Consider the following 23252-nt stretch of genomic DNA (forward strand, 5'->3'; position numbering starts at 1 on the left):
TTTTAGTGCTGTGTTAATGACCCCTGACATACTTAAAGTAAATAAAAGCAGAAAAACCATATTCAAAGGAATACATATCTTATTTAGTATCAAGACCAGGCCTTTGCATAGTCTTAAAACAACAACAAATGTCTCGTATTTTTCTCGTGGAAAGGTGGCATCCCTGGTCCAGTCACAGAAACGTCTGTGTGGACAACCAACTACAGAGATCTTGAGGTCCCAATGACAATCTAAGAGAGCACATGAGCAGTTTGTTAACTATTCGTGTGTAAATTATCGGCCATGTTGGAATGCTGGGTGAAAGTGCTAGAAAAGCACGACGTGAGAGACTCGCAACGCACGGTTTAATAAATACGTATTTTCAACCCATGTCACAGATTATCGATTTACTTAGAATTATTAGGAAGAGGGACCAGGTTCATAACATATTGGAAATGATTAAAATTACAATCACTCCTAATTCCAAGGCTGATAACTTGATTCTTAGGAAATGAGAGCATTTCGTTTTCAATTAGTCCTTTATTTTAACGCTTATTTCAGTGCTACAGTTCAACAAAAGGGGGTCAACGAGATGTATTAAAATCTCTTAAATCGATAGTTTCCGGGTGTGCGAGAATGAGGTAATCACTTCCGGTGTCGTTTCCGCCTAGCAACGGAGAGTTGGTGCTGCAGTTGCTAAGGAGCTGGTGCAGGACATGGCGGGGAGGCTGGAGCTTCATGGGAGCCGAGCTCTGCTCAGGTGAGCGTGTGAGGCACCGCATGGGGGTTGAGGGAACCGGACTGGCAGAGTCAACCTGAGATTTGGAAGGTGCATTTCTCTGATAGCACGGCCTGACCCCCGACTAGGATTACTTGGCAGCATCGTTAGGCGGAGCCCCAGTGGACTGTATCTAAATATAAATTATTACTATTAAGTACGACCTTTAGGTGTTTAACAATGCCGACTTTTTACCATAAAAAAGTGTCGAAATACCGTGAGTGTTTTTCCAGTCGGAGAAAATATATTTTTTCGAGTAGTGTCTCTGAAAGTGGTTTCTTGGTGGGAGGGTACACAGGGGGGGCTATATGCATAATTTGTGGAGCCAAATACAAGGTGTAATCGTGACTGACTATATATAAGGGTTCCCTTCATCCAATGTAGAACTATCTCTCTTTTGGGCAGTAATAATAGTATTGCCACAAAATACGGTGTTGGCTTTGGTCTTTCTATTACGTAGCCCATCACTGCAATAAGTGATTTCTCAGCCAAAACCGCCCTCCGGTAAGTAGTTTTGTAGTGGCGTTCCGCTGCAAGATGAAAATAATTAGCAGGGGGCTGATGACAGCGAGCATATTCATATGTCCTAGTGTTGTGAAATTTCAGAGGAGTATGGTATAGTCCATGCAAAAATTCAGATGGATTAATTTATCCTTGTAATTCATGGAGGTTGTCTCCAGTTGTGCACTGCAAGCCCATTTGTGAATATCCAGTCAATCAGTGATTTGTAAAGTGTGGCTAATCACCCATAGGGTCTCAAGGTGCTGAAAAAAGGCATGCCGTCAGTCGAAGAGCCAGGTCTTGAGGTCTTTCCTGAACCGCTTCAGTGATGCGGTCTGCCTGAGCTTGAGGGACAGTGTGTTCCATGTCTGGGCTGCTAGGTAGGAGAAAGGTCTTCCTCCTGCTGTACTTTTCCGAATCTTGGTGACAGCTGCAAGGGTGAGCTGGGAGGAGCGGAGGTGTCTGTTGGGTACGTAGAAGGTGAGGTGGTGGTTGAGGTATGCTGCCCCTGTGGTGTGCAAGGCCTTGAAGGTGTGGATCAGGAATTTGTATGTAATGTGCTTGTTGACTGGGAGCCAGTGTAGGTCTCTGAGGTGGGAGGAGATTCGGCTGTGTCAGGGGATGTCCAGGATGAGTCTAGCTGCTGCTGTATTTTGGACTCGTTGTAGTCTTGATTGAAGTTTTGTGGTAATGCCGGCATCCATTAAGTCATCTAGATCCTTTTTCCACAAAGCCATGACTGTTATGCAGCCCATTGCGGGTTTAGCAAGTCGTATATTTGTGAGACCCAGTTTCTGTTGTATTCCACTGTAAGCAATGTGACAGTGGTATAAATTCCGTAGGCTTCTGAGGGAACGTCATGATATAATCCCTCAGGGTGTGACAGAACCTGCGGTATAAAAACATATCCAGTGTGGTTGTTGGACTAGGTGGCATTTTCTTGTGTGTGCATTTGTAGGCGTACTCCATCACTCCTTCTCTATCACTCCTTCTCTTCTGCCAAGAAGGCATATCGGAAGAGCTGCAGTTCTTCCTTCGGCGAATCACTTTCTTTCTGCAGCTTTAAGCATTTTATTTGCTTTTGGGGTTCATGGCTAGTACTGCCTACCGTTAACATGATTTTCAGTGCCACCTGTGAGCCTCACCCTGATGGTGTCTTGAAATATCTCTGTTGCTGAGGATTTTCTAAATCCCATGTCTGACTGGTCAGTAGACATTCTCCTGTATATGTATACTTCTTTTGACGGCCTCAAAGAATGTTACAGACTTCTGTAAAGTTTCAAAAGCTGTTGCATGATCTCAACTTCCACAATCTTGCTTCACAGCAGGATTTGATTCTGGTCAGTATTGGTGGGTCCTCAGAGTAAGTTGCAAGTTTTTTTTTGTTTTTTTTTAACAGTGGAATAACTGTTGCAGGTTTTGAGTCCATTAAGACTAAGCGTCACCAGATTGAGCCATTCATTAATTTGATAATCCAAAATGCTAATTATTTGAACACTTTTGGGCAGGCTTTAGCAAATAGGATGGATACTTTGATTTGTTTTTATTTTCCAGTCTATTATCATGAATTGCCGCAACCACTCATCCTACAAACCATCAGCATGTGACAGATTGCTTCACTCACACATAACCATTTACTCAAACTTATCTTCCTATTCACCAGACACCTTTCCGCCAAACGTCCATCATTCACACACTTGTATTTGGAGGATACTGAACGACCCACCACCCTAATGTGCAAAGTCCCTGTCACCTACACAGACATATCATCTGTTAAACATACTCATGCTCTCTTTCTGCTGAATTATCGCATCTGCTCACTGTTTAGTACAAAGTGGTTGCCTACTGACATTCCCCCCAGACACCTTTTCCCTTTTCATTATTATGTTTGTCTGCTATTACTGTCTGTCATTTTTACCTAGACATGTCTTGTACGAAAATTTGCTCTTGCAATGAAGAGGAGCAGCTCCTGAGCCTATTAGACTCATAAAGTCTTCTTACCCGTTACTACAGAAACCGTAACACTAACATTCCCTCGCCCCTTTAAGATTCAAGTTTCCTCCTAGAGATAAACATTTTCACCCCCATTCTTTATCGCACCCACCTTGCACCTGGGGAAGGACCTCTTTTCCAGTCTACCTTTTAACACTCTCCTCGCTGTCTGATTCTATTGTAAGGGTCACCTCACCATTTACAAAGGAAAGACTGTTCTGACTCTTTTCCATGAGTTCTGGGACTCTCACTAGCCTTTTCTTGCCTCCGTTCTGGGCCGTTAGTACTGACCATGACAAGATCTGTTCTTGGGGACCTTTGCTTCCTCCCAGTCCCCAAGTGCATTGCATGCGTTGTCTTTCATTAAGCAATATGTCAAACATTGTCTACCAAAGTGATCCCTACAGGTATCCATGTCACAAATCAGTACGCGTATTTTTTTCTTTCTGAATTATAAAGCAGTGCTGGTTAAAACCAAAATGCCGTTGGCAAGGTGGACAATTCCCCCATTGACATTAATTGGGCAAATATCGTTGGTTAAAATGTCCATATTGCCTTTATTTCACAACCGTGAGCTAGATTCTCTTATAATAATTTTATCTGGATTGGTAGCCCCCACCCGCCACCCCACACCTCCTGTGTCAGGTACTCAATACTACAATTAGATAATGACCAAGGCAGGTTGGGCCTCCCATACTTTTTCTCCTACTATCAGGTGGCATGGGTTGATCCAGCAGTTCTCAGGGAGGTGGGGACTCGTGGGTATTATTTTTTTGGAAGGCACAAGAATGTGGCATTGATCTCCCCGCTTTTCTTAAGACTCTGAAATTACAGAAACGGTCAATGTATAAGGTTCTAGCCCACACGGCCCCCGATCTGATTTTTATTTTTAGCACAAGGTAATACCGGCCTGCCATAAGTTTATACGTCTATGCAAGTGCGCGTCCTTAGGGTTGGATGTTCCCAAATCGGTATTGTTGTCATGGAATGTTCGTGGCTATGTGACACTTGGGAACTTCTTTATTAGTAATTGACTGCTAACCTGGCAGGAAATGCAACAACGCTTGGAGCCCGATTATCAGTGCTTTTGGTACAGCTGTCTGCCGTTCTCAGGGTTCCTGTTAACTAACTGTCAAGAGATATGTGAATAATGCTTGACCCTTATAAAATTGCTCATCTGTACGAGGTAACTGATACAGGGCACTAAGGAAACACTTGGGCTCACCCTTGATAAACACCAGTTTAGCCAAAGTAGAAGAGTGGGTCCCAGATGTCCCTTGGTGAGCATGCCTCCATGGTGGAGGCCCTTAGAGCCACTAAATTAAAACGAATGGCCTTTCTTTCCAGGTGGCTGGCCTATTATACCCCATCTGCATCAAATGTACCCCAGTATAGCAAATCAATGTTTTAGATACGTGCAGAAGGAAAAAGGAGACTGGTTGCATATGTTATCTTTATGCCCTAAACTGACCTGCTTTTAGTAGGATGTATATTCAGCTCTTAGCAAATGTATTCACGTTATGATCCGTCCTGAGGTTCAACTCATCCTGTTTGGGGTGTCCTCTGCCACTCGAAAGCTTAGGCTACCTCGACAATATTTTATATCTGGTGTGTTATTGGTTGCCCGTTCCCTTATTTTACAATATTGGCGAACTTCCAAATTACCTACAGCGCAAGCCTGGCTAGATAAGCTTAGGAGAACTTCTACTTTCGAGGAGGCATATGCAAGGGGAATTAATGTGCTTCAGCGCTTTGCAGATATCTGGGATGAGTTCGGTGGGTATCTGAAGAGTAAGGATGCATGCAGGTGCTTTCACACTTGGTAGCATAATATGTTATGTTACACAATTTATAGAGCGCAAGGCTACCCTCGGGTTTCCCAGCGCCACTTGCCCCTAACCACAGAGAGGATGAGAATGATACGCAGCAAGAAAAGAAAAAAAAACGGACCTAAAATAAACAAGTTTTCAAGGCCTTTCGAAATTCCCCTTCTTGCACCATCAGTCGAAGATTAAGGGGCAGCGAGTTCCACAGTTTGGCTCCTAAAAACATCAGAGAGGACCCACCCCATCTCGCTTTCTTTATTTTCGGTACAGTTACCAAAGCTAGAGTAGTGGATCTCAAATCTCTGTTCGGCTTATAAAAAGTGACCAAGTTCTTAAGGAGCATAGGTCCTCTATCATGCAAGGACCTGTGGATATGACATAGAACCTTACATTTGATCCGTTGTACAACAGGCAACTAGTGCAAGGAGGCCAATCCAGCTTTCACAGATGACATTCTCGGGATGTTCAGTAACAGACGAGCTGCAGCATTTTGAACTCTTTGTAATCTCTTTTTAACATATACTGGGGAACCTAGGAAAAGGCCATTCCCATAGTCTAGCCTTGAAAGAATAACAGCTTGCACAATAAAGCTTCTAGCCAGAGCTGGAAGAATGACAAAAATCTTCCTAAGAAGTCTCAGTAAGGCAAAGCAAGTTGTAGATATGTTTGTAGCCTGCAGGTCTAGCGTCAGAAGGGGATCCAAACTGATCCCCAGGCTCTTAACTTGCTTTTTGGGAGGAGGGAGCTCACTAATTGCCGAAGGACAAGTGCAAAGGATTCCAGGCCTTGGTTCAGGGCCCAGTATCATCACTTCCATCTTCTCATCATTTAGTTGAAATTTACTCTGCGTCATCCAGCCTGAGACCACTTGCATGCAAGTAGGGAAAGCAGCTCCTTCTGAGGTCTCATTAGCAGAAAAGGAAACCACCAATTGGGTGTCATCAGCATAGGACACTAATGCTAACCCAAATGATTCCACCAAGGAGGCCAGGGGAGCCATACAAATGTTAAACAGTGTCGGACTAAGGGCAGAGCCCTGAGGTACACCACACCAGCACTGTAGTTTGTTTGATAGGAACGATCGGTCTAGGACCTGAAAGGACCTGTCCTATAGGAAGGAAGTAAACCAGGCAAGTGCCTGTTCCTTAATTCTGATCTCCCTCATTCTCTGGATCAATACCTGGTGGTCTACAGTGTCAAAAGCTGTGCTCAAGTGCAGCATAATAATCACTGTGGTAAGACCCTGGTCAACCCTCTTTCTGGCCTCTTCCGTAACCGCGATTAATGCAGTTTCCATGCTGTGACCAGTTCTAAAGCCCATCTGAGTGGGATGAAGCAACCTATTCTCTTCTAGAAAGGTAGAAAGTTGCAAATTGATGTATTTATCCAGAATTTTAGCGGGGGTGGGCAGAAGGGAGATGGGTCTAAAAGTCTTCAACACTGTAGGGTCAAGAGAAGGTTTTTTTAATAGCGTTTTCACTATAGCATGCTTCCAAGAGCTATGTACTACTCCTTTGGAAAGAGAATCATTGAGTAAATGTGTCAGCATCGGAACTATAACTTCCACCCCTGCACAAGTATGTGAGGAGGAGCAGGGTCCAGGGGGGATCCTGATTTCAGGACACTCAGGAAATTTAGCACTTGAGTTTGGGAAAGAGGGTTAAGGTGAGATAGGCAAGCTGTATTAACACCACTAACAAACTCCTCCTCCTTCGGTGAGGGACTTTTCACCCCAAAAGTGGCATAGATGTCCAATAGTTTTTGGTGGAAAAATTCAGCTAGTGTATTGCTGTGTTTTATAGAAGCCTCTAACGGATTGTCTTTCACCGGCATGTGCAGAATATCTTTTAATACTTGGAAAACTACTTTGGGGGAACCTGCCACTCCCTCAATTTTCTGCTGGTAAAAAACCCTCTATGCCTTCTTAATTTCAGCATGATACCTTCTAATAGCCCCCTTGTAAGCTTCCCTATCTGCTGGAACATACTTCTTTCTAACTTTTTACATTCCTTTTTTAGGAGAAGTAATAGGGGGGTAAACCAAGGAGCACTAGTTGTCCTACGCGGACCAGACTTTTTCCTCAGGGGGAGAACTATGTCCAGACTTTCAGTGATCCAGTCACTGAAAGCCTCAACTTCAAATCCCCTCTTGCTCATGACACTGGAGTTAAGCGATTCAGAGTAACTAAGAAATTCTATTTATTCAATTTACTCCACGATCTCCCGACCTGAACAACAGGCTTACTCCCACTCACCGTTGGGCCCGTGGCTAATTCAATAGAGATTAAAAAGTGATCAGACCATGCTAGCGGGATAGGAGACCTACATGTCAGGACAGGAGTGTTACTAAATACTAAGTCAATAGTATGACCCAATTCGTGGGAAGGTCCTTTAACAAGTTGGGTCAGGCCCACTGCTTCCATACCATCAAGTAGACGCCTTGAATCTGTTCGTTCAGGGATCTCACCATAAATATTAAAATCTCCTAAAATAGTAAGATTAGGTCTGGAACATATAAAATCTGCCGTACAGTCTAAAAGAGAGTCTAAAAACTTCTTTGAGGGACCTGGGGGGCGATAAATTAGTATCCCTGAGAATGTATAACAAGGGTTAAGAGCTAGAGAAAAAAAACATCCCTCCCCCCTCCACTAACTGAAGAGGCTGAAAGGTAAGGTTTAAGCAGTCCCTATAGATGACTGCAATACCCCTCCTCTTGCCATCCCTCTATCTAATCTGGCAATTCGATAACCAATAGCTAATGCCAGGCTAATATCGGGATCAGAGGCATCATTCAACCATGTTTCGGTTAGAAACAATGCTGTAGGAGAGACCTCAGTTAACAGTAAATTAATATCAAGTTTGTGGGTGACCAATGAGCGGCAGTTAGGGTAGAGCAAGGAGGTAAGAGGTTTAAACCCTACCTCCAACTCAACCCCCTTGGGATTGAAAGTCCAGTGACAGGCGGAGCAGTGCCATATATCTCTAGTACAATCTCTACATATAATACATTCATTGTTCCCTGAGACTCTCAGGCCATGCAGTTCCTTAGAGGAATAACAGTAGATAGGAGGGACATCACTAACCCCTGAGGGAAAATCAATGGGGCTGGCCCCCGGGCCCGACCTGGCGCTGATGGGCTTGCCTTTGGCGCGCTCGCCGCATCGCGCTTAAAATCACCGTGGAAGAGGCAATTAGTGATCCCAAAAACCAACTGGACCGCTAACCCCTCCGAGATGGCTGCCGCAAATGGCACAAGGCAGCAAGGAAGAAATGGCGGCCGTCAAGAGAACAAAAAACGGACCCCAAAACAGATCGCACAAAAGTGGAATGAGGACTACAGTAACCCTAAACACGGGTTACAAGCAGCAGTCCCCCTCAACATAAAAAGGTAAAACCAGGTTCACAAGATTTAAAAATTATAAACACCGTAAAAATAGTAAAACCCAATTCACCATTAAAAATTGCACAGATCAAAATGATCAAATTTGATCCCAGCAGGTTTCTAGGCCGAATAGCACTCTCACCCCTCGTACGGACAAGGTCCAATGCGCGCTCGCTGCATCACGCTTAAAATCACCTTGGAAGAGGCAATTAGTGATCCCAAAAACTAACTGGACCGCTAACCCCTCCGAGATGGCTGCCGCAAATGGCACAAGGCAGCAAGGAAGAAATGGCGGCCGTCAAGAGAACATAAAACAGACCCCAAAACAGATCGCACAAAAGTGGAATGAGGGCTACAGGAACCCTAAACACAGGTCACAAGCAGCAGTCTCCCTCAGCATAAAAAGGTAAAACCAGGTTCACAAGATTTTAAAATGATAAACACCGTAAAAATAGTAAAACCCAATTCATCATTAAAAATTGCACAGATCAAAATTATCAAATTTTATCCCAGCAGATTTCTAGGCTGATTAGCACTCTCACCCCTCGTATGGACAAGGTCGTGCTGGCGTGCTGTTGACTCGTAGTAGAAGACAAACACATTTATTATATAAATAAATACTGTTTGAAATCATAATCATGCATACCTGTACTTTCTCTTTTTATCCTGGCAGCTCGGCCACAAAGTATGTTCTCTTTTTGTACATTTTATTCAGCTAAAATGAAGGTTAAAAGATAGGCCCTCTTGGGCCTGCGTAATGTGTATCGATATGTACTTTAATAATGTCGTATTGGTTCTTACCACACTGTATGTACATTAGTAGCAATATGTCTTATCTGTCCTTCTTTGATACAACTGCTCGAAGAATAAATACATTATTAAAAAAATAATAATAATTGACCTCTACAGTCATCCTCAGCCTTCTGCCTTTGTCAATGAAAGTTCCTAAGCAATATTGATAGGTGGTGTCCGAGAGTCCTCGATTCCACTGGCATTGCACTGCAAAACAGCCTTCTCAACTTTTGAACTCCCAGCAACCATCTTGAGGAAGCACCAGGCGTGGCCTTGGACCTAAGGGCGAAAAGGCCAAAGCCTTGCAGACAATCCACGTCGCAAAGTGAAAAAAACGGACAAAAAAAATAAAACTGCCCATTTTTTGACAAAAAGGAACTGAACTAATCTAATCCCATGAACTGATCTAAGGAGGTTGGCCTAACATAATGTCATGGGATGATGTCCTATCCTTGGGAAGCGAGAGGTTATTTCACGAGAGGAGAAAGATAATGTTTGTGCATTGTGTCATCTTTCAAGTTTATTTAATTTGCACTTCACCTAACCCGAGCTGAGCAACCACCCAAAATGCAGTTTATCTGAGGATATGCATATGTTGGATTTGTAAATGTGAAGAACGTGCTGCAGAAACATGACCAAAAAAGAGTACAACTGGCTGAGTTTCTATTAAGTTACCAGTGAGCATGTAAATGAACGCACGAGAGTGTGCGGGCTATGCTGATTACCTGATCCCCCCATGCCCCACCCACATGCATAGGTCAGAGTGGTAACAAAAGTGCCATCCTTCTTACGCTGTATACTCAAAGACTGATTAAAAAGTCAAGCTAAATTGGAGGTCACTATCTAACTGCAGAGGGTGGGGCTAACCCTATAATGATCTACACAATCATGATCTCTCAACGAATACCATTGTAAACTAGGATACCTCATTAGAGCAGGCTTTGGAATTCTAAAAAGAGTGTTGTGTGTTCTCTCTTTTTCCTGTATTTTTTGTACACTGAACTGACCTCCTGGCTGCTTGATGGGCGGCACAAAGTACCACCAACACTTCTAATTACAAAAAGTAGGCTGCTAGCTTAGTAAATGAGCCATTTTTTACGTCACTGCCTTTAAGGGAAAAGCTGCACAACCGACCTAAGTTAAAATTAATGTCTCCAAGATGCAGGCATGGTGATGGTACTAGGCCTAATGTTTGATTTTACTTCACTGTTTTATTGTGAAATGCATTTCCTTGAACATTGTTTTTACCCACATAGCTCACTCAATATGTGGGCAATGGAAAATGTAATTTTTCAAGTGATTTGTAGAGAAACATGGTATTCCCGTACTTTCATCACCGTCTATTTATAACCAAGAAAATTAACCTGTAATTAATTCTGAGTCACAATTTAACAGTGGTCCATGCACTGTTCAGAAAGAACCTTATCCTTGTTGGGGAAAAAACATTATCTGAAAAAAAATCATAGTGAAAGCCCATACCGCCAACTGAAAATAGAGAATGAAAGGTTTCCAATTTATTGGAAATTGTAAAAAAAAATGTGCACGCAAAATAAAAACTTATTGAGTCTGATTCCATTGAATAGGACTACCCGCCGGTTATTCACACGTGTGGTGTACTCCTTTCACTCAAAAACCTGGGACATTTGCTAAAGACTCGTTAACAAGTACTGCCTCTAAATGTGATGGCAAACCTAAACAAACAAAACCTCATGCTCATGTGAGCTCAGACCTACTTAGGGGCATGTTTGAGGGCTGTGAGTAGACACTACTTTCAGGTCTTAGAGGTAGATTAATAGTATAAGTATTAAATTACCTATCCTCTAATCCAGTGGTTTCCAACCTTTTGACTTCTGTGGAACCCCATTTTGTCATTACTGGAACCTGGGGACCCCCACTGAATCATTATTGAAATCCAGGGTACCCCCCACTAAGTTGTTACTGAAAGCTGCGGACCTCATCTATTAATATTATTTCATTTTCTTAGAAGTCGTGGACCCCCTGAGGAGGCTTTGCCGACCCCCAGGGGTCCCCGGACCACAGGTTGGGAACCACTGGTCTAACCATTCATTTAGTAGGCGCAGAGGTTATGCGGGGCGGATTGTAAAGTGGTGATCTGAACAGGTGAGGTCTTTCCAGTTGGTGGGGTCCGAAAGCTTAGAATATTGTGCTTGAAGCTGAACGGGTCTGCTCAGCTAGGGAGTGTATTCCTGCTTTCTGTCACATTTATGTACTGAGATATTCCCACCCCTTCCACTCAAGCTTTTCTGTTTAATGGACACTCGTAATCACAGTATATGTAATAAACGAACAGTGACAACTTTTTCTTAACTTAGCCCCTGTTAGCCTGCCAGTTTTAGAAAGGTCTAAAAACGGAAGAAGACATGCCCTACCGCTCCTGCACAAGCCTCCACCCATTATTCTCAGTCAGAGTTACAGCTTTACCAGTATGATATCTAAATTGGACCTTTTTTTTAAAGTCGGGTGACAACAGAAATTCCTCTGATTTGTGGAGTAAGTGGTAAATTCTCAATAAGTGAAATCGAATCTGCCAGTGAAATAACCTCCACTATATGGATAGCTTGATAGAGGTCATTCATCAGAAGATTCTCCACCAATGGAGAATCCTCCAAAGGAGGATTAACCACATACATTGAAAATTATTCCTATGCCATTATGTGAATCAGGCTCTTGGCCTTCCCGTCCGCCTGATAAGGCAAGTAAAATGGAGCTGGAGTCCAGATATATGAGTTTTGGTCACCCGCCTACTTTTTTCCTCTCACATTGCACCTGCTGATGCCCACAACCTCCTGTCTGGTGTAGATTGGATATTTAAATGGGGGCTTGAGATAGTCTTAGGTGGTGGTCACCTAAGTCTTGTATCTAGTGAATGTAAAAGCCCAAATATTGAGTTCACTCCTAGTAGCCTCAGAATTCTGTGGGAGATGTGAGTAGTAGAAGCCACAATCCTCCCTCTCTAGACGATAAGGGTTTAATATTACACATTTTATAATTGAAAAAATAGCTAAACAATTTTGATTTGAAAATGCTGGCATTTATTGAAGGGTGTAATTTACTCATTTACTCCCCAATAGACGGCTGGTAAATCTTACTTTAATCACTCCTCTCCCTACTTCACGAATAACGAGACAAGTAGACAAGTATTAAATTTGCAGATTTCTAGAAAGTGGCGTCTTTTAGATAAGGCAGTATCTGTAGCAATATGCCATATGATGGTGTTCATCTGCTGCCATGTGATACACGTGTCATCTTTATGATAAACAAGCATTGGTAATGCACGTTGGTCTGACTGTTGTCTAAAGATGTGAAAAGATATTTAGCAAGCGTCACTAAAACAGGTAAAACGAGGGCAGCAGCAATCATCCAGGTCAAAGATCAGCAATAGCAGTGCACACTTCCTCGCAAAAGCAGAACCGATATAGCATGTGCATTAGCAGGGAGAGCTTCCTTCACATACATAGAAAATATCCTCCAGAGGCAGCAACTCTGCAAGCTTCCCTTACATATGCAGAGTAGTTGCAGGACAGTGGACAGCAATTCACGTTGTCCTTGGAAATGTTTGCCTTCTCACACTGGATGACCACAAGAATGATAAATAATATAGCAGGTCCATAAGGAGCAGGAAAGAAATGTTGAGGTTCAGAGGGAGGGATACTAAAACCATCAGAAAATGGAGGTTGTCTTCCAACTTCACATTAGACATCTGTGGTGTAAAAGAAAATACAACACTTGGGATAGTGCAAAGATATCTAACATGCATCTAGTGCCTAAAATGGCCAACAAGCGTTTAAAATATGCAAATCAGTTGTTTTTTCAAACCACCAGAGCTTTTCTGTCGATCAGTTGGAGCCTGTAATGCTCTAATTAATACATTTTGGTGTACCATTTATACACTTTTTCTTAGTGCAAGTGAGTGGAAGCAAAAAACATGACAGAAAATAAACCTGTGGATTTCCGCCATAATAAACATGTACAAATATATTCTTGGGAGAAGGTAAGAAGTTCATGGTGAGCTTATGATACAACTGACACCAAAAAGAGCTGACAAAACTGTTTTCGTAAAACGTTTGCTTTATTGTGCCAACTTCAGAACTCGGCTACTCCTTGCTAGAATTATTTAGCAGTATTGTTCAGTCTCCAACAAGTAATAACAGAAAGGAAATTTAATTTAAAATATGCCGAAGTGCCTTCAAACGGGTACACAATTAAATCGCAATTGATTAGTGACATTTAACACCACGTTAAGACATTTGCATTTTCATAGTAAATGTAAGCAGTAAGGCAAATGTGCAGGTGGATTCACTTTTTTACTGGTAAGGCATCACCTGGAGGTATCAGTGCACATCTGATGATCACACCTTGAGACTTGTTTCTAGCTCTCAATGCCTCACCTGGAGTATCATTACAGTCTTTAGAGGCCACATCTGGCTCATGTGCCCAGGTTTGGCGGGGTCCAGCCCTTGAAGCGTCTTCTGGAGTTTTGTGTCCAGTTTTCAGTGCCTCACCTGAAGTATCGCTACTAATATTTGAGGCCACGCTGGCCTGTTAAACACCTCCAATAAAGCTGGGCACCTTCTCTTTCACAGTGTTTTAGACACTGTGGCTGCATCAGAAGCATCCGGTTCTGGTGAGCATTTTTGTGTTATTATTCCCAGTTCTGAATCCCTCATCTGAAGCGTTGAGTCAGTTCTGGAGCACACCTCTGGCATGTTGTGTTCATTTTTGTAGGCTACCTATGGTGTGTTGTGTCAAGTTCAGGAAGCTTTACATGTGCTCTAGACATACCAGCTGCTGCACTGAAATCCATGTGCAACTAAAGTGAGGGTTGAGGAGAGGGTTTTTTTCCCAAACACATGAAACATAGGTACTTGAATTTAGATGCTAGCTTACTGAAAGTATATATATATCTATCATTTTTTACATTGTTTTACCAGTCTTTGTGGAGCTGCATAATGTACTGCAATTGTATATATGTATTGGTATTTAGTGCAAACATAAATAGGAAGGAACAGAGCTCTTTAAATTACATGGGGTTTGGAAGGCATTCTATTACATCGTGTACATCAAAAGTCATACACGTAACACATGTGCCACAGGAAGATTCAGTGATTTGCTCAGAATCGCAGGATGTTGAGTAAAGCGCTGAGGCCGAGATTCAAACCTGGGTCCTTGGGTACTTTAGTCAGCAGCTCTAGCAGTTACACAATATCGCCTCCTTATTAACCACATTCCCTGCTGCTGCTATTCACAAGTCAATGGCTTGCAGTATTTGATCTTGAACCATGGAAAATGAATATGTCCCATTTAAAGCCATATATATCAAGAGTTTATTGTAAATAAAACAAATCGCCATGGAATGGAAGTAAAACACACACTGGAGGCCAAAATTGACATGGGGACACATGTATAATGATTTTGTTTTGTGTAAACAGTTTAAGGAAAATACAAACTTTTAGCAACAGAAATCAGGAACAAGGCAAATAAATCAAAATCGCATGGGGGCTCCTGTACCATCGCCAACCGTGAACTGAAATTATTAAAGGATTGTTTCTCAAAGGGTGAGGTGCAGAAGGAGTAGGGAGCATGAGCGTTTTAATGTTTTTTTTAATAGGTATTGCATTACAACATATCATATATTACCAATAGCCAGGTTAGAGTCAACATAAGGAGGATACATTACATTTTAGTAGTAGATGGTGTTTGTGAATTACATACATCTCTATAGTATAATACTCTCAGCAGTCACATCTAGATCACAGGCATTAGAGCTTCCTTCTATGTGTGTGTGTGCATGTGTGTATATATACATATATATCCTCTGAAGCCATTTGTTCCAAATATGGACTTTGTTGGTAGGAGAGTATTCCGTGTTTACATTGCAATTAGCTAAACTTTCCATCCTCATTTGTCTCGTTGGCTCTGGGCACTTCAGCCAATACTATGCAATTTCCCTTTTCACCAAACACAATAGCAGTGCTGTCTGCCTGCGTGTTCTTTTAGGAATCTTGTCTATGTACCCTATTAGGGCCAAGTGGAGGATTTCTGGAGCGGTGAGCCCACAATTATTTAAATGGTATCTTAAACAGCAGACCAATATACAGTTATTCTTTGGCAGTCCCAGTCCAGACGTTAAAAGTCTTCCTGTGGGAATGCCATCTACTGCAAGTATGTAGACATGGGGCAACTAGTTTCTGGAAGAATGCCGGTGTTTAGTATAGCCTGTGAAGAAAATTAAAATGAACACGTTTGTGTCTATAATTTCTGGAAATTGTTTTAAATTGGTCATAACAGTAGGGCCATTCTCGCACATCTTACAACTCTGCCAGTTCCCGCTCCCATAGCCACATGGCTGGGACACGTATAGGTGCCCTTACATCATTCAACATGTTACATAGACGCAACACTAATCCTTTGATAAATTTTAGTCCAGTTACTCACAAGAGTAGCATTAATTCCTGTGGCTCCTGTGGAAGCATCAGGAGACGTGCCCTTATAGCCTTAACCTACAGTAGGTGAAATCATCCACTGCGCTCATCAGACCCTACACCTCATATGGATGAATATGATAAAAACTCAACTTTAATACAGTTGTCCCAGGTCTAACTTCAAGTGTCTAGTCAATGTTTCATGTTCTGCCAATTCTGTAGTCAGGGTTGTCAACCAAGGGGTGGGGTGTATGTTGGATAAAGTAATAGTATACTGTATTGTTTGCTCCTTCCCCACATTGTCTAGCCTTCACTTTCTTGCCAAACTGTACCTCTATATCTGCCTTATTCCTACGATTTATTGTTAAGTTCAATGCAGCTCTAGTTTAGGAATCCACAACTATACTCCATTTCAACTCAAGGTCAGCTAATTTTTTCTCTAGCATGGACAGTTGTCCTCCTATAGCTTTTAATATACTGGCTTCCTTCGGCATACACAAACGTGAAGGCATGATTGTATTTGTACTGTACCTGTAATGAGTCTGAAACATTCTCTAACGGCCTGCTATATTATCACCTTAAATGAAACATCTTGCAGTGACTGTGATAGGAATCTCTCGTTTCCCACTCTTTTTGAACAATCACCCATATAAGAACTGTAACATGATCTGACAAAGTACATGGAAGTTAATCTGTTTTGTTATCTAACCGAGTGCTTGTGTAGAGCACAACCAGAAATCTATCCTGGGTGAAGAGTCATGGATCGAGGAATAAAACAAGTAGGCCCTCTCATCCCCATATTTTGCTCTACATTTCTCATGTAAGTCTAGCATTTCATTACCACATTTTAAAGTGTCTGTTATGGCCATAGGATAAAATGCTCATTCCAGGTGTGCATTAGGGAAATGCATGTTCCCAACAGGTGGGAACGTACATTGCACTGCAAGTGTCCTTGTTTAGCATTGACTGGTTTCTTTCGCTTAAATCCTTCTGACAGTTCTCAGTGCCGATGAAGGCCATTTATGTACACTAACACATGTAACCACATAGACAATGAATACAAGCTTCACATTGGATACCCTTTAATCATGTGGAAAGGAAACACCAATAAAATGGCCTTCTGGTTCATCATCACATATTTCTAGTTATTATCAAGGTCTAGTCATGTACTATAGTAAGGACACTTGGGACCTAAATACATGTCCCCAATAAGTTTCTTTCAACTCACTATACACAAGCGTCATGGGTGTTTCCCAGGTGCTAGAGGTCTGTCATAAAGCTAGCCCCACTTTGTAGGTGGGAACCTTACACTAATCTTATTCCACACTAATACACACAGAGGGGTGTACCCTATGTTTAGCGGTTAGGGAAATCTACTACTGATTTAATCAGGGAATGGTATATTACTCTTGTTTGTAACGTTTTTGTTAAGCCATAGAATATTGAACAATAGCTAGCTTATGCTACACCAGCCTGCTTTATGTTGTTTTAGAATGCATTTTGCCATGGTGGAGCTAAAGCTCTAACTAATACAAAACAAAAGTGTAGATTTACATATGAATGTTGCAACGTAAAATAAGCTTTCATTATAGCTAAAAGAAATTTTATATATATTTTTGATGCTTCATTTGCATTTTACACTACCTTTTGCCCAGGGATTGATGTAGTTTGCCAGCAAGCACATATAAAATGTTAGTATTGGAAACGACCACCCAGCCCCAGTCTGACCCTTTCCCGCCTTTTGTAGCTCTAGGAGATCCTTTGGGGTCTTAAGGTGTACCCCTTATCCGACGGCTTCGTGTGTCGAAGCAGCAATCGACAAACTAACCCTTCTTGATGCCTCCACCACCCCCCCCCAATTACAACTGAAGTCCAAAAATAAATATGTGCAGTCGTTATTAAATGTGTCTCTTGTGTGTGAAGTATTTTTTATATTGTAGTTTTTATAATACCCTTCAAATGAGATGCAGATTTAAACTGCCTTTGTTTCCTTAGTGAGAAGTCAAATGGGTTCCTGACAAACCCAGAGAAGACCCGAAGTACCCGCCACCTCAGCACTCTTGGGACATCGTATGACAGAGTGAAGTACAGCAATGGTGGCGGGCCAGAGGTGCTGAGAGACAGTAGAGGTAATATGGCATTTATCCTCTTACTGATTTCGTATCTGGGCCGCTCTGAAGGTGACTCGAAACCAAGGGACAATAGCCCTCATCAGCTATTTGTTTGTAAGCAAAAGGACCATGAGGAGAGACTCTAGCTCACTCTTTCAAATATCACTGGCAGATAATTCTTTAGATAATATCACTGTTCCTTTAGTGACCTATTGCAAGAAGCTTTGTTTTCGTGATCAAAGTTTTGGGCTTTCCATTTACAGATATCCTTGACTTGTGCTTATGTCTGGTTTATCACATTTTCTCAATATACTCTTCCTCCCATCATGGAGTTCTGTGGGACAGTTCTGAGAAATAAGGGTTGATTTTTGTATAGCGATGTAAGGAGGCTTTTGCCAAAAGAAGCTAGTGGAAGTCCTGTACACCCTTTATGTTCTGCCGTCCTCTTATGCAAGCAAAGAACTGTGACCTTCCCAGTGCCAGAATCTCAATATTTTAAAACTACTTAAGTGATATAAACAGCACTAAAAATGTTGCTTGTTTGGTTGCCAGATTTGTGGTTGCTCGACTTCCCTAATTGTAGGTTGTGCCTCACTAAAGATCACCAGGTAGGTCATGGTGGAATTGCAGAATATGTCCAGGCAAGTGTTCTCAATGTACAGGGAGAAAACTCTCAGCACGTAATGAATTCTTGGAATGTGAGTCATGGCAAATTACACTGACAAAGGGCTATGTTTCCAGTAGTCGCTCATTGTGTAGGCAAATTCACCAGGCCATGTAGGCTTGGTTGAATTGCTGGCACAGGGATTTCCCCCATGAGGTAGCATGCGGCAATTGCTATAGCGTGCCGGAAACATTTGACACTCTGACGGCTGGCTATGAATAATCATCCTCAAATATATCTTCAAGTAAGATTTATAGTTAGAAATAAGGGCAGTAAGGGTGAGAGGCGCCGCACTTCTAGGCAGTAAACAGATAGTTTAGATAAATTGAATATGAGTAAAGTCCGGTGCAAATCGGCCAGGTGCCTTACTGCCCGGTAGGCACAAATTGGGTACTAGGAGTACCCTAGAACGAAAATGGGACAAAACGGCCACAGCACACAGAGAGTAATGTCCAACAATGAAACAAGCAAAGATATTGCTGGTGTGGTTCTGTAGGTTCGGAGAAGAATTGTGTTGAAATGAGTCTCAAATCCGGTTTGTAGATGGTGTCTTTATTTGTAGATGCTTAGAAAGCATTAGATCATCGTGGAGATACAGCCAACACGTGTTTCGTCACACAGGTGACTTTATCAAGGCTGTAATACAGTAATGACAACAAGTATTGGATACATATCTGTGTATTGTACTCCAGTGTAAAAACCAGGGAACGTAACTCTTAGGTGCGAGTTTGTGTAGGTGAGCAATAGAAAAACATGGCTATAAAGGTGAGTAGTGACGGGAACCCAATTAGGCAACATGAAAATACTAGGTAAAACCCCGTGGTAATGTGAAAAATGTCTAAAAGACATAAGTGTTTAGAAAGTTAAAATTGTAGGCACTATGTAGTGATGTGAGCACGCAATAGGTATGCAAAGTGGGAGAATATTGCAAGAATAAGAGAAAGCAGGGAGATAAAGTAAGTATAGACAACACAAAAGGGGGGAGATACGGCTAGGTGCATGAAAAAGCTAGAAGGAGTACTGAGGTAGGTGTGTCCCGAAGGGCATAGTTGAAGGGTAAAGTAATTACCTGGGGCCGTTGGTTTTTGAGTAGGTAAGTGGTGGCGTATAGTGGCGAAGTATCTCTGTATTTAATAAATTGGGCTGTAAAAAAGTGAATGTGATGAGACAAAGAGAGAAAAAGTAATGGAATAGACGGAGGGGATAGGTAATAGTGTGTAACAGGACAGTTGGACAAAAGCGTAGAGAAAGAAAAAAGAAAAGAAAATAATGGAAAGTAAAACTAAGCAAGTCCGGAGGAGAAATTGGTGGGAAAAGTTAGATAGGAGAGAAAAGAAAAACTATATAAATAGATATGACATTAAAATGGTTAATGAGAACATACCTGAGTTGGATGGTACAGAACTGTAATTAGAATGGCTGCGCCAAGCAGCTACAGGTGCGTAGGTAAGAAGCTTGTTTGGTAATGAAGATTGGGGATGCCCTGATAAGCCTGAAAAGTAACCTAAAGTTTTAGCAGGGAAGAAAAAGTAGAGTATGTTGAAAGGGCAGGATGAATGGCACCGGAAGGCTAGAAATGGAGATAACTATAAAAGAGAAGGTAATGGGGAAAGCGGAATGTTAACGTAAGTGTAAAACGAATATGGAGTAAAGGCCTTGTAAAGCCGGCATGTATAAAAGGTACAAAGCGAATGCTCAAACGGTTAAAATAAAGGTAATTATGTTGAGGGAAAAGTGCGCCAAAGGTTAACTTGCGACCAGTTTGAATAAAACCGAGTCGGGGCGCGCGGTGATACTATGCTGGGCATGTGGCCCCAAATTAGATACACCAAGTTTAGAAAAATAGAGAAAGTCCGAATCATGGTAGGCGGCAGTTGAGGGATCAGAAATTGAGTAGTGGTCATGAAACCGAACGTACGAGATGGTAATTGCGGTGTGAAAACCGCTGTGTACACACTTCAAGAGGCGAGTATTGATTTAGAAAAGTCATAATAATAATAGATGGATTGCTGGCGGTGAGGCTAACGCAGCGAGATAAGTAGTGGGGCGAGTTGAAAACTTACCAGTAAGAAGCGAAGCAGTGAGCAGTCCAGTACTCGTACGAACGTGTATTGTTCTGCGAGAAGAGTAGCCGCCTGGTTAAGTAGAGGGTGGCCGTGTAGTGGATATAAAAGAGGGACTAGTCTAAAAGGCTAAGACGGCGACCAACGTGGGTGTAGCAGGGCTATGAAGGTTAAGACGGCGGCCATCTTGAGTGGGACTCTGAGATGACGTGCAATAATGATAGTGGGAAAAAGCAAAGGCAGTAAAGTGATAAGTAAGGATGCCACAAAGACTAAGTTGGTGCTAGGTACCGAGAGAGTGCCTAGATGGCCAGTAGGAAAGGTGGAATCAAGACTTATGGAACGTGATAACGTAAGGGTGTCTACAGATATTGCAAGGCAGGGACAACAGGAGGCGTAAGAAGAGATGTGTATGAGCCATTAGCATGTGTTACATTGAGAGGATACAACAAACAACGTAATACATATGGGTGCACTGTACCATTGTGATGGCAAGTAAAACATATACAGGTGAAGACCGTGACGTGCAGTAAAAGGAGCAACAGTTGACACATTTGTAAATGAACATAAGCGCATTTATGGGATAAACAGTAGTTCACAGTATTAGTAGAATTAGGCAACATTGGGTTAGGTACAAACGTTAATAAATTAGTATACAGGTAAACGTGCATTACTGGGATAAACAATGGTTAACAGTCTTATTGAGGTTAGAAAATATTAGTATGTACAATGTTGCAGACAAGGGGAATGGCGACTTATGCGAGAAAGAAGTGAAGTTCACGGTCCGTGTTCAGGCCTAGTTCTACTACACGCAGTTTAATGATCCATTTGGATTCACATCTACGTAGATCTCTGGTTCTGTCTCCCCATCTCGGTGAATTAGGGACCTGAGTGATGCCATGGAATTTAAGGCTCAGGAGATCCTGTTCCCCATGTGAGGTGTTGAAATGGACAGCCATAGGATAGTTGGTGTTAGCGTTTCTGATGGCCCTGACATGTTCCTGAATAAGTTCCTTAAGTGGGCGTATCGAACTGCCAACATAGATCAGACCACATACACATATGAGGCAGTAGACAGTGAACTTAGTGTTGCAATTCATGAAAGTCTTGATGTGGTGCGTGGTAACGGTGTTGTAGGAAAAGGAAATGGTTTTATTAAGGGCTAGTTGGCAGGAAATGCAACAGCCACATTTGTAAAAACCATTCGGTTTTGCAGGCATCCACCCTGTAGATGATGTCAGAGGTGAGGGACAGAGAAAGCTAGGGCACAGAATGTTCCTAAGGGTCCGCCCCCTGCTATGTACGATGGTTGGAGACACGCCTATTGAGTCCTTGAGGCATGTGTCCAACATTAACAGATGCCAGTGTTTCTTGAGAATACGTAGCACATCCTTACTAGCAGGGCCGTATTGGGTAATGAAGGAGACCGGTCTGATATTAGAAACACCCTTGGTCACTGGTTCTCTGCGGCTCTTGATCAGTAAATCGTGTTGGTTTTTGTTTAGTATGCGTTTACTGGCAACCGAGATGAGTCTGTTGGTATATCCTTTAGCTTGAAAGCGGTGAGTCAGGTTTGTGAGCTCCTGTTTGAAAACATCATTGTCAGTGCAGTTGCGTCGAATTCTGACCATTTCACCGTATGGGATGGCTCTAATCTGTGAAAGGGGATGGGCGCTATGAGCATGTAGGACAGAGTTACAGGCAGTAGGTTTCCTGTACAGTCTTGACATGATCTTGTTGTTGGTGATGTACAGACGTAGATCTAGGAACTCAATTTCAGTAGTGTCTACTTTGTGAGTGAAAACTAAGTTGAAATCGTTAGTGTTAAGGTGCTCAAACAGTATATTAAGGTCCGAAGCGTTGCCAGTCCAGATAGCCAGAATGTCATCGATATATCTACCCCAGTACAGGATGTGTTCAGTGAGGTGTGACGGGCAGTTGGACCATAAGTGTATTTTCTCGAATTGACCCATGTAGAGATTGGCATATGAGGGGGAGAACTTAGCTCCCATTGCTACACCCTGACACTGTCGAAACCATCTGCCATCATGTAAGAATACATTGTTCTCAAGTACTAACCGTGTGAGGTCAAGTAGCATGCGTGTGTGATCATACAATGTGGCATCCCGGGTACTGAGTGTACGTTGGAGCATTTCTAGTCCCCTTTCCAGGGGGATGGATGTGTAGAGGGAACTGACGTCGAGGCATACAAACATAAAGTCTTCTGACCAATCGATGTCTTCCAATTGGCACAACAGATCACAGGTGTCCTGTATGTAGGACGGAAGGTTGTGTACCAAGGGTTGGAGAAAGGAATCAATGTACTCGGAGATGTGTTCCGTAGGTGAGCCAATTCCTGAGATGATGGGTCTGCCAGGAGGAAAACCCCCTGGTTTGTGGACTTTTGGTAAGATGTATATACAAGGAGCCCAACTTAGATGTCAACAGTGGGCTCAAACCTAACTCCATGTTTGTCCCTACGTTACCTCCAGACAATCACATTGACGTCTTCTACCAAGCCGTCAGTCGGAACTCTACAACTTAGAGGACAAAAAGCGCATAAGCACCCACAGACCTTCCAATAATCTCAACTCTGATGAACTCCGTGCGCTACATAAACTCTCCATAAACTCTCCATGTGTCCGGATATAGTTATCAGGGAGGCTGACAAAGGGGGCAATGTTGTTGTCATGAACAGGACTGACTATGTTGCAGAAATAGA

General features: G+C 42.4%; 1 protein-coding gene across 1 annotated transcript in view; it reads left to right on the top strand.

The window, feature by feature from the left end:
* Positions 1–616: 616 nt before the first annotated feature.
* LOC138301029 (uncharacterized) overlaps positions 617–23252 on the top strand; it is a 52196-nt gene continuing 29560 nt past the window's right edge. Inside the window, exons 1-2 of the mRNA XM_069241051.1 lie at positions 617–739; positions 17688–17821. Of these exons, the coding sequence (XP_069097152.1) occupies positions 696–739; positions 17688–17821 (178 nt within the window). The 5' untranslated portion in view covers positions 617–695. The remainder of the gene's footprint in view (positions 740–17687; positions 17822–23252) is intronic.

Source organism: Pleurodeles waltl, chromosome 6 (genome assembly GCF_031143425.1).
Source record: "Pleurodeles waltl isolate 20211129_DDA chromosome 6, aPleWal1.hap1.20221129, whole genome shotgun sequence".
Classification (NCBI taxonomy): domain Eukaryota; kingdom Metazoa; phylum Chordata; class Amphibia; order Caudata; family Salamandridae; genus Pleurodeles; species Pleurodeles waltl.